Source organism: Tinamus guttatus, unplaced genomic scaffold (assembly GCF_059628265.1).
Source record: "Tinamus guttatus ecotype Peru unplaced genomic scaffold, ASM5962826v1 Tinamus_guttatus_pri_ptg000004l, whole genome shotgun sequence".
NCBI classification, from domain to species: Eukaryota; Metazoa; Chordata; class Aves; order Tinamiformes; family Tinamidae; genus Tinamus; species Tinamus guttatus.
In genome coordinates, this window is record NW_028288538.1 from 8272809 (window position 1) to 8285177 (window position 12369).

The following is a 12369-nucleotide window of genomic DNA, read 5'->3' on the forward strand; positions in this document are numbered from 1 at the left end:
ATTGCCATGGCAGCAAGATGTTGCACCTACAGTATAAGCTGTTGTCAGAAATACATCATAAATTAATCCAAAGCAAATCAATGTTGAAGAAAACTGCAATGCTAAAGCGACTGGATGTGTTAAAGGAATTCTTTTGTTACCCTCTGCTTTCTTGTGTTGTCCAGGGATTCTTACACATTGCATACATTGCACTTAGGTTGTAAACCCTTTAGGAAGGGGACTTTGCCTTTAGCATGATGTTGGCGTTCAGGTACTGCAAAACCTGCCAGCACTAATGCCACTGTACCCCTGCTTCAGTGCTGTGCAGAGAAGGGTTTCTGATCCCATTCCTCATTTTTGTGCTGTTTCTGCATTTCTCTTTCTCTTGGGAACTGCAACAGCTGGGGCATCAGCAAAATTGGATGCATAGTTTCCATGCGTTGCCTTTAAAGATATGTGCTCCCTCACGCTGCCAACAGCTGGAGTGAAGTCAGTGTGGGCAAGACTTTGCTCTGAGATCCTGGTAACATGTTCATCAGAATCAGCTCAGTTCTGCTTTATGTTGGACTGATTCTAACTGTAAAAGGAAAAAAAATCTCCTAAAAGAGCTTTGCAGCATGTCTTGAAAAACACCGTGCCCTGGCTGTGGTAATGGACCACCAACGTGAGCTGCTGCTTGGTTACCAAGGGGATAAAATATTGCTCCAGGGAGATGTTTTTATACAGTTGCTTATTCATATTTCAGTAGTGGCCAAAAGCTCCCTTATGCTCAGCAATGCAGAAACATGAAGGCAATGCCAGCTTCGGAGGCCACAGTGCGGAGTGTTTTCACTTCATCATAAAACCAAGCCCCCTCGACAGCCTGCAGTTGGATGATTAGTGCTATCCTCTCCTTCTCTTGTAACTTCTATTCTTCCTTTTGCAAGTTCCTTTTCATTTGACTGCTTGAAAGTCGAGTATTATCTAAGGCTGCCAGATACCTTGCTGTCAGCTTGGGAAAGGAGCTGACAACCTTCCAAGTGTGCAGCGGGAGCAGACAGAGCTATAGGTTCTGATTTTCATTACCAGAGCAGTGACAGCAGGTTCATAGCCATGCTAGACTGGCAGAAAGATGTTTTCTAACAAATAATTTTCTGCTATAGATAGTTTTTTCCCCCACACTGAATTATTCTTTATACAACCTGCAGATCAGCAGGCTTTCTTGAAGGCTTGGCACTGAAGCCTTTTGGATAAATACTCTATAATAAGCTGAGTAACAACTTTGATTTGTAGCTCTCAAGTTGTGGTAGCCAAATGCTGTTATTACACTCGTTCCTTCTTCCTATCCCTTGTTTTCCCCCTCCCAAGTGGGAAACTATTTTAAACTCCTTTATATCCTCTGATTCTGTGATACTTTGCATACTCTAAGTTGATGATGATACTAATTCAGATTCTGCTTATTTGCAGCTGTGAAACAGCACACAGTGAGGATATTTTTGTAGCTTAGCAATATTTGGGAGCTATCCAAAACTCCCCGTGATCCCTGAATTTTATGGTATGATATGTCTTTACCATTGTAAAATACATTTAGCATGATCTTTTAAACAGAAAAGGAAAAATGAGCAAACTTAACATGATCAAAAACAAAGAACAAAACTGCTCTCCAAAATCCTTATAAAAGCAAAATACCTTTAAATACATTAACCAGACGGTTTAGTCTTTTTGTTCCAGATAATGTGGAAAGGAGGGGGAGGGTAGAGCAGTAGCCGTTTCATTAAATGGTGGAAACGTTATTGAGATTCAGGTTTTCTAAATGAAAGTCTTGGGTGTGACTCTGAGTAGGGGTGAATCTGGTTTAGAATTTGCTCCGCTGTGCAATGAAAGAAAGGAGGTGCCATGAAGGTGGTGGAGATTCACCTACAAACTGATGCCTCTCCTTTGAGGACAAGCTCTATTAAACCTATATAATGTTTCAATTATTCAGTTTATGGCACTGTCTTAAAATTGAGACTTGTAAATTCCTGCTTGGTTGGAGTGAACTTTAAAGAAGTACAGTAGGTGGAAGGGATTCCTTTTATCCCTTATTTTGTTTTTATGAGGTAAAATATTTTTTAAACTGATGTTTATTTTCTCTACAGGTATGGTGTAAGTCCTGAGAACATTATCCTGTATGGTCAGAGCATTGGTACCGTCCCTACAGTGGACCTGGCATCTCGGTACGAGTGTGCAGCAGTAATCCTTCATTCTCCTCTGATGTCCGGATTACGGGTAGCTTTTCCTGACACCAGGAAAACCTATTGTTTTGATGCTTTTCCGAGGTACGTATAAAAGCTGCAGAGGGATTCTTGTGTACTCAGTGCCACTTCCAGGTTTGAAAGGACCAAGCTGGATAACTCTCTAGGGAGCTTTTCTTAAACTGTGACCCGAATTTTGAACTCCAGATATACACACCTCCTAAATCAAAGGAGATTCACACGATAAACAGGCTGATAACAGTCTCAAACTGACATGATAGCTCAGTGAGTATAAAACACCTTGATGTTTATAACTGTTTTTCTCCTTTTTTTTGTCTTTTGACTTGTTAACATCAGACTCTTTATGTAATCAATTTTGAAATAATAACAACTGCTAATGCGTTACTAAGTCCTTCAGGCTAATGACTAATAAATTAGTAGTCGTACACTCTGTAACATCTCAGTTGACTCCGATTTAGAAGATAATATGATAACATGAAATGAATGTGCTATTTTCAAATTGCTTCCTAGTATATTGCTGCAGTTTTACCAGATCAGCAAAGAAAAAGCTATTGATTATAGCCACTTTAAAGGGAGAGAATAAGCCAGGGTCAGAAGCTGGAGTGTTAATCTGGAGTGGTTCTCCTTTTTTGCTCAGTTCTGCATTTCCTCTGATCTGGGGGAATGCCTTTTAATGATGTATTTTTTGTTGTTGTTACTGCCCCTCTTTCCAAAGATGCCATGCTTGTTTAAGGAGCTCTGTAACATTTTGCATGCAGAAGGCTGTATACAGGTTGTTTGAAGAGAAAGTATTTGCCTTCATAACCCAGCCTCTCATTTGAAAAGAAATTGCAAGAGGTCTAAATTAAAGAAAATCCAAATGCTTGGAAATAACAGGTGTTCTTGGAGTCTTCTAAAACTTCTTATCTGACCCAGTTTAGATGAGAGGAAAGCGAAGTCCAAAGAGTTGAAAATTAGACAATGAAATGTACTGATGGTTTTGGATACATTTCTAGATGTCTGCTCTTCATGTTTATAATATTCAACATTCAAAGTACTGCATACATTCAAAATTTTCAGAAGTTCTTTTTTTACCTGCGTTTGGACTTTTTTATCTTTCTTGAAAGAGCTTCGATTTTACTATATGGAAATCGAAAAGAATCATTTCTGTGAAGCTGATGAGAAAAATCATATCTCTGTCTGCTTAGGTTTTTATTTTCACAGACACTGTTCATGTTATTAATTACATAATGATTCTCTAAAACTTGTTTAAATTCTACATTACAAGTTTTGTCATTTGGGCTGAGTTTTACTATCTTCTTACAGATGATTAAGAAAATACTTTAAAACACTTGATTGTGGTCACCTTATACAGTTAAGCTTCCAGTGCTATTAAAAATGGATTATTGTTTGAGGCTTTCATTTAAATAAGAAAGGCTTCAGTGCTTGCCAGGGATGAGCTTTACAAGTATATTTAGCAGAAGGAGGATTGTTGAATAAAATGATGTTTTCTGGGACAGGGCTTGTCATATATAAAAATACAGCGTAAGTATATGTGGCAGGCATTAGTGTGATTTAAGAGGACAAGTATGTAGTCATAGCAGGGGTATGCAGACTTGTGCGGGAAGGATGAGGGATTAAAAAAATCTAAGTGGTCCAGGGAAGGGACCATATGAGACTTGCTGAAGCCTTCTGTGAAACTTGGCTTTGCTTCAGAAGACTCACGTTTGCAGTGAGTGATGTAGGGGAGATTCATAGCGTTTATCGTGCTCATTTCATCTTCATCTCCACAGATTAAAATTAGTAGCGTGGGGGGTTGGAAAACAAATCCATAAATCTGCGTGCCTGAAGAGCCAGAGGATCAAGTATATGGTTCTCACAGGAACTATAACCAGTCCTGGTGTTCAGTATTCTAGCAAATCAGTTAAAGTGTAAATTGTTGCAATTCCTCTTCACAAACTTGTTCATCATCCTTAAACTTTAATATTTGCAAATGTTTCTGCTAGAGGAAAAACAAAGCTTTAAAAACAGCTGTATTTGCAGAGCTCACAGGGATGAGTTGATATCAGCTAAATCAAATAACAATCCTAAAAGAAATAAAAGGAGGAGGACATTGACAACAGATGGACTGTAGTGCTCGAGTATTTTGCTCTTAACCTACTAGACTGTTGGTTGCTGTCAGGCTGACTTCGCTTACACTGGAAGCAGTGAAAATAAACATGTGTGCACGGCCACGAATGTGCACAGCTCAGCTGCCTGTCTTCATGGCAGGAGACAAAACAGTTCTGTGTGCACCTACAGCCAGTGCTATTATGTGCATTTATGTCGGGACTCCATGAGAAGTGGTCTCTGAAGGTTTTTCTAGCTGCAGAGTGGTGTGGCTAAGAATACTAAGTAAGTCTAATGTGCAGTTTAAATACTGCCTTATGAGTCGCTGAGCTGGCAGTGGGAAGCTTTCCAATTTTCTGCAAAATACAAATATTATCTAGCTTAATGTTCTGTGAATAGATGCGGGGAAAAAAAGTTTCCTTAACTGAGTACTGTAGTGAAAGGGCTTCCCTGGTTTCCTACAAAAAAATGAGAATTTAAAATCTAGCCACCAACATGATGCATAAAAATCTGTAGGTAACTGCAGAGCTGGCATATCATGGAAGTAAGAGGCAGAAGCTTTGTGGGTTTAAGACTTCAGTTTACATAACATTTTAATGATTAAATATTTATATTTCAGCTGTGGTAAGAATTTGGTGATGAAAACTATGAAACAAATTATCCATACATAATTCTGATGTTTCTTTTACATTCTTGGGATATTTTTCTGCATACAGCTAAGCACAACTAAAGGTCCAGACAGGCAAAGTGAAATGCATTGCATTTTAATTTTAAACACTTTTTAACTGACACAGTCTGATTTTGGCAAAACACTGAAACGGAGACAAAAATGTGTTTACAGTCTGCTGTTTGCTGGAATACCAGTGACTGTTCTCTAGAATACTGGAGCCTTAGGTCTACACATGTGAAGACTGTTGCTTTGGTTTACATCTTAATTAACTTCATATTTTCATACAGCTGCTTTAAACCTGCTTTTAAATCAGTGTATGTTGGCGTCTGTATTTTAATTATTTTAAGCCATTAGACTGACCCCTTTGTAAAGTCTGTAGCCTTATCCAAGTGGCACGTGGCGATGATAACTAGACTTGCTTTCTTAAATGGTACAAACGTAAAAAGCTCCAAACTGAGCAGTGTTTTTCTCTTCCGTCCCCCAGCATTGACAAGATCTCTAAAGTCACCTCTCCTGTGCTGGTCATCCATGGTACCGAAGACGAGGTCATCGATTTCTCCCACGGCCTGGCGATGTACGAGCGATGTCCGCGAGCGGTGGAGCCCCTCTGGGTGGAAGGGGCTGGGCATAATGACATAGAGCTTTATGCACAGTACCTGGAGAGACTAAAACAGTTCATATCTCATGAACTTCCCAACTCCTGAAGAAGCCTACCTGATTTTACCTCAGTTACTGTGAACGGAAGAAATTACCTGTTTTTGCACATGCTTTAACTGGATAGCTGTAATAGCTTTATACTATGAAGAAATGCCCTGACTTTAGGGTGTTCTAATCAAACAGCTGATGAAATTTGTCTTTTGTATCTGGAAACGATTCTACTAATGCACACAATATGGTCAACTACTGTAATTCCAACAATTTTTAGCTTCGTCGCCCTGAAGGAAGTGGGAGTACTAGCTGCTTATGGGGACACTTTTTACCTAGTGCTGTATTAATCAAAGATCAGTTTTCTCTGTCTCACTTCTGATCGTTCATAATTCTGTCCTACAAAGACTTTTTTTCCCCAATGTTCTCAGTATGTAGGACACAACTGTCATGAGCTGCAGCTTGTTCTAAACAATCAGTTGTGGGTTCAATTTAAGGGAGTCCTTTCTTTGTAACGTTTTTCTAGCTGTGGTATTGTAACTGGAAAGTTATTGTGATGAAGATCTCCCCTTTTCCCTCTTCGTGTTCTTTTGTTAACTTACAGATCTTCCCAAGTAAATTATTTAAATAGTTCTTTTTTTTCTGAAAATAAGCAAACTACTATATGGGGCTAAATTCTGTAATAACCTCTCAATTACCTGTATAAACATAACTGGAATATTCTTAAAGGAAGAATGGGCAAAATCTCTTTTGTTTAAAAATAAATGTGTAAATTTGCTACTAGAAAACTCATTTTAATATTCAGATGGTCTGAATAATAGCCATAACTGACATTTCCTTCTGTAAAGCATTCCTGTAGACTTTTTAAAAGTACTGTACATATTTGAATTTTCATTGTGCATAGATTCTTAATTGGTAGTTTTAATTTAAGTCTAGCTACAATAAACTGCAGAATTCTGGTTTGTATATGATTGAATACATTTTGTTAAAATATGTTTTTATCCCTATATTATTTTGCTATTAAAGTTTTATAAAGTTTCCAGGGCAAAACAATTTACACATTTATGTTTTGATGAATTTATGTAACTAAATTTTCATTGAACTGATCTTTTTAGTTTAGAGGTAATTTGATTCTTTGACACTGGAATCGCACAGATTATATGCATCAGAAATGCAAGACACTTAAAATTGTTACACTACTAGCATAGGTCTAATTTTTCCAAATTTAAAGGCCTTAAATGTTCTGTAAGCCTCAGATTGTTGTATAAATTGATCGCAGATTGATTGCAGTTTGTGTCCTGTTGCTAGAATGCAACGCAGTGATTGTAATGGAATAAAGGATGCATGGATTAGATTTTACTGAATTTGGAATTTTATTTGGGGTAGAATTTTCATACGAAAAGGAAATGCAAAGTGCAGAAAACTTGATAGAATAACTTGAATTTAAGTGTTTGATTCATTGGTTGGAAAAATGTTCTTAAGTACCAAGCTGCTTCTCCACTCAGCTTTGTATGTAAATCAATGTAAAAGTAACTATTTTTAAACAATGTGCAACTGTTTAATGAAAAATGATATTTCGTGGCTTAGAGATGTTTGAAAACAGCTATAATGAGTCTTGTTGGGAGGCCTGCTGCTGATGGCCAACAAAGGAAGTGTGCTTGTGCCCTCCTGGAGTCTGATCGTTCACTTGGCCATAGACCTGTAAAGAAAACCGGAGTTTCTGTTCTGGGAAGGGAGGGAATGAAGGCACCTGGCCTTCTCCACGTTATTTGGGTCCTTATAATCTGAATCCTTGTGTGAGTATTGTCCAGTCTTAACTCTAAGCGTGCCCAAGTTATGGGGCTTCCAAGCTGCTCTCTTGATGATGTAGTGGGCAGGTTTTGCCTGATCTTCCTTTCAGGATTGTCTCTTCCCTTTTTTATTTCAGATATTCATATGCATCTCTCGTTGTGCACTACCATAGATCCAGAGTGGCAGTTTCCTCATTTTTACATGTGTTCTTTTGTTTCACAGACTTGACCTCTGTGGAAATAAAGCTGGTCTTCATGATACAGCTACTCCAGATAAGGTAACTTCCAAAAGTTGTCCTCAATAGGACATGATGGTTTCAGACATTTCCAAAAACAAAACAACAGCCTAGTACTGGTCGACATTAGAATTATTAATAAAAATCTGTGGCCAACTCATGAAACTGCTTATATGACTGCATATCTGAGATCCCTGTTTAAAGAAAAAAATATATAGTTTTAGATGATGAAAAATGGGCATTATGTAATACTACAAAAGAGAAGCTTTGAATTAGGTTAGAAAAACATTCTGTGTTCCAAGAAACTGCTAACGTCTTCTCATTTGGATGTGTAATTTTAGCCTTTACGAACTTGTTAAGCATATTTTAGAGCTACCAGGGTGTCACTGTAAAAGTGAATTCCTGGCTATGTGAGTCTGGATAAGTTGTTTTGTGGGATTTGTTTTCTAAGAGTGTCAACTAGTGTGTGTGTGTGTTTTTTTGGGGGGGGAGGGGGATTGTTTTTTTCTTTTTTTCTTTTTTTTATGTGGATGCTCTTTCCATATTTTTTGCACAGCTTAGAGTTGCACTATGAAACCTAAGACAGGTATTATGAATGCGACTTTTTTAGTAGTTCAAATGTAAGGTAAGACGTGACTCATCTGTTTATTTTTTTTTTAATCAGTATAATGTTTTTACTTCAAATAAGAGAAAAAAACCTGTTGCCAGTTTACAAGTAGCATTTTTGAGAAGTTTGATATATGTATTCTGTAATTTGTGGAAATTCCATGCAAGCGGCTGACCAGTTTTCTTTTGAATGCCCAAACCTGTATCTTCACCTCACATTGTCTGCAGCTTTTATACCCTGTATCATAGTTTTTTTTTTTTTTTAACTGATGCTAAATATAGAAATAGAGAGAAAATTCACTCTGTTCCTCTGGTTATTCATTCAGCAGTAAACCTGTTTTTTTCTCATTTAGAACATTTTTTTTTTCCCCCAGGTCCATTCTCATGAAATGTAAATTACTCCTGTGGTTTAAGGCCATTGCATCCTCCCTTCCTTGAGGAAATGGCCACCCAGTAAGGACATCTGGCTTACAAACGTAACCGTTGTGTAACCCCAACCTGAGTAAGAGTAGGATGGCATTTTGGTGAGTGCAGTGCGATGGGGAATGAGGTCGAGCACAAAAACTCCCTGCTTCAGGTTTATGTGGCTTCCAAGTCCTGTGCAATAAGTCGAGATGAATTTTGAAGTAAGAGGTGATGTTTCATCTGTGAAATATCTGGGTATCATGACTTTGTTACAGCAGAGTAACAAGCTGTTCAGTGGAGGTTACTTGTTTATCCAAGTTAACCAGTAAACTCTAGTTGGGTGAGGGTCTGGTGTTTAGAGCAATGTGATGAGCTTCTAACTTTGAGCATGCTTCTGTGGCAATGTCTTGTTTTGCAGCTGGGTTCTTACAATCACCAAATTAGTTTTGAAAAAAAAGTGTGTGTGTGCGTATGTATATATATGTATAAATTATATACGCTTTTACTTATATCCGTTAGCCTAGCCGTGCGGCCGCGGCTCGGCCCCGGCTTGGCGCTGCCTGTGGCGCTCGCGGCCGCGGCGCAGGCCAGGCGGGGATGGCGCTGTGGCGGCGGGGGGCGGCGGGCTGGCAGCGGCCGCCGCGGCGCTCTCCGCGCTGCCGCCGGGCCCAGAGCCGCCGCCGCGCCATGCCGCGCGAGGGCCGCGTAGGCACCGTGACGGGGGAGAGGGCGTCGCGGGCCCGGGCGCGACGCCAACGTGGCCCTTGTGTTGCAGGTGCCGGCGCGGGGGCCCTGTGCGCTGCCGCCGCGGCGCTCGCCACCTTGCTGCTGCTGCTGCCGCCCGCCTGGCCCGAGGCACGGGCCGCCCGCCTGCACGGTCAGTACTGCGGGGGGAGCTCGGAGGGCTCCTGCAGACGGGGGTCAGAGGTGTCTGGCGGCCTGGGGGTTGTGAGAGGGGAAGGGGACAGGGAAAGCATCGCGGAGGGGCCGTCGGGCCTCGCTGTGGCTTTGGAGGTGGCTGCGAGCTGCCACCCCTCGTGTTTCTTTCTCTTGCTCCTCAGGCCTCGTGTTAATTAAGCACAGCCCTGCAGCGAAAGCGATGCTCGTACCTCCGCGCTTTCCTTGGTCCTAAACGCCGCCGGGGCTTGCTCTAGACGACTTGCTGGCCTGCACGGAGAGGTCGGTCTGAACCTCTTCCCCGTGGCAGCACCGTGGCCACACGCCAAGGTGGGATGCGCTGGCCCAGGGCCGTATCCCTCCAGCACAGGCACCTGCCGGCCCTAACACCCCCACGTGCGGGAGCCAGGCCCCCTTGCGCCCCTCCACGCAGGAGCGAGGGGCAGCGTGAGCCCTCGCTGCGCTCTCCTCGCAGTTGCCATTGGTCTCGCACACTTCATCTTGCCTATCAAGAGAACAGTCGGAGAGCTCATGCCTCTCAGGGGTCTCAAACAGGGCTCCTGCCAAGTCTGTGGTTTGTCTGGAGTGAAAGATGCAGTGAACATGCAAACTGCTAGTATCGTTTTGAGGTATTTCTGAGTTATCTGCTGCCTCTAGTTCTGGCAGTCGTATTTTGCAGTTTAGGGGGTTATATTTCACAGGGATGGAATTACAGCCACAAGTGTATATTTTAATGTGTAAAATTCCATTGATTTAATGGAGCCTGTCAGTAATATTGTTGTAATATGCCAGTAATCCCTTTGATAGTGAGCCCAGAGTACCTCGAGCTGATAACCCTCATCCTGAGATCAAACTAAAGAAATACGTGAAACTTTTAAAATGTTCAGAACGACAGAGATCCACCTCTAGGAAACAGAAGAACTTTTTAAAAAAAATCTCATCCTCCCCTTCGGAAATGAAAGGGAAAACTGCAGGCGCATTCCAGGGCTCTGAGGACACGACCTCTAGCAGTATGGCGCTATGTTAAAGCATTAACTCTTTCAAACCCTCCCTATATCTATTGGTGTGGCCCAAAATTCATTAGTCCCAGCAGTCTGGACCCAAAATGCAGATGGGCCAGCAGGACTGAAAACATCTTCGTGGGCCACATATGAAAAAGGCTCTATCTCAATCCACTCAGTGTATGAGGTGCAGCTGTCATCTGCAATAGGAATTATGATTGTTATAAGTCTTTTCCAGAAAATCAGATGTAAGAGAACATATTCTTTTGCTCGTTGATACTTTGGAGCAATCAATGTAATATGTATAAGAAAGTTATTTTTCCTGAGAGTCTATTAAGAAAACATCAATTTAAATAAAAAATAGCAAATAATTGTGATTATATTTTAGTACTTGAAAATAATTAATAAATTAATATTACTAAGTATATTTTACTAAGTAACATTACTAAGTAATACTAAGTACATTATTAGCCCTTGTAGTCTATAGATTTGGCTTATCAAAATGTGCAGTAAGCTGCTCAATGGAGTGTAGTAAACCACAGTGTATTTAGGGACAGAGTAGACCATTCATAAGTGTGTTAATATATCTTTTAGGAAATACATGAAGAAAATTGTTCTTCACTGTTTATGTTTCATAGGTTTTACTCTATTTATGATTATTTCAGACAATAGCCTGAATCCCAACAGTTCTCAGTGGGATATGGATTATGAGGGACTCTTCCCCAGCGCAAAAAGTCTTCCAGGGACTGTGGGCTCTCCCCAGCCTCCCGGTCCATTCGGAAGCAGCTCTCCCGTACGTCGCCAGCAAAGAAGAAGTTTGCTAAGTCCAAACCTGAGCCAGAAGCAAGGGAAGCAGTTGTCCTGTGACATGCTCCTTAAACTTTCCAGATACATTTTGATGGATACCTTTGGACCAAGCTTGGCCTGGAATCTCTTCCGGTTTTATAACTGTGTTCAAGAAGTCAATCAGCCTAAAATTCGCATCCATCCTCTCAAGGTGGCACGGTACAAACTGAAGCCGTTCCTGCTGCACCGGGTGCTTCGGCTCCTCGGGGGCATGGGAGTGTTGTCAGAAGCCCAGCAGTCCAAGGCCTTCTCGCTGCTCAAGGAGCAAATGCTTGAAACGAAGAAAAAGCAGATAAAGCCCCAAGTGGAACAAAGTGGTAGGTACATAAGGAGAAGACGTGGTTTTCGTTTCTCAGCAGGTTTTGGGTTGTGTCTCTACCACCTGCAAGTGACCTGAGTTGTGTAACTGAGCGCACAAGGTGACTCGTTCTCAGGCTTGTGCTTTCCCATCCGTGGTTTCTGCCTTCCCTCCCTTCTTCCTCACGGCAGGGCAGCCAGCTCCCCATGGCACGTGGGTTGAGCAGCCTCATGTGAGAGCTCGGAGCCAACAGAACGGGGCGGTGGGCTGCGCGCGGGGTGACATGCAGTGGCCAGGGCGGACAGAACATGGTGATGGCCTGTGCCACTGCCTGTGTCTTGCTGGAGATGGCACTGCCGCGCAGGCCCTGGCCCTTTGCAGAGCACCCCGAGCTCGACAGCCTCAGTCACGAGGAGGCAGCCTGTTGTGAAACCGGTAGGGAGGAAGCAGTCGCTATCTGCAGATAGATGCTGCTAAAGGCTGTCACCACAGACGCTCCGTAGATCAGGAGCGGCATTACAACGAACCAGTCTATGGGAGTCGATATTGGCACTAAAAGCAACATTTTAGTAATGCTGTACCCAGGTCTGCGCGGCGGCAGGTCCTGCAGCAGCCTCGGAGAGCAGCCGCCCCGCAAGCAGGGGACACGAGCAGAGCCGTGTTCACAGCTCCCC

The 12369-nt window shown here is 41.9% G+C and overlaps 2 protein-coding genes across 2 annotated transcripts in view; both read left to right on the forward strand.

Annotated features, from left to right (window-relative positions):
- Window positions 1-6970, forward strand: part of ABHD17C (abhydrolase domain containing 17C, depalmitoylase) — a 29493-nt gene extending 22523 nt beyond the window's left edge. Inside the window, exons 2-3 of the mRNA XM_088539794.1 lie at window positions 2097-2276; window positions 5456-6970. Coding sequence (XP_088395920.1) covers window positions 2097-2276; window positions 5456-5675 — 400 coding nt within the window. The 3' untranslated portion in view covers window positions 5676-6970. The remainder of the gene's footprint in view (window positions 1-2096; window positions 2277-5455) is intronic.
- A 5033-nt stretch (window positions 6971-12003) lies between these two features.
- The window catches only part of LOC104567342 (cell surface hyaluronidase CEMIP2), a 50492-nt gene continuing 50126 nt past the window's right edge, over window positions 12004-12369 (forward strand). The window contains exon 1 of the mRNA XM_088528159.1: window positions 12004-12130. Coding sequence (XP_088384285.1) covers window positions 12004-12130 — 127 coding nt within the window. The remainder of the gene's footprint in view (window positions 12131-12369) is intronic.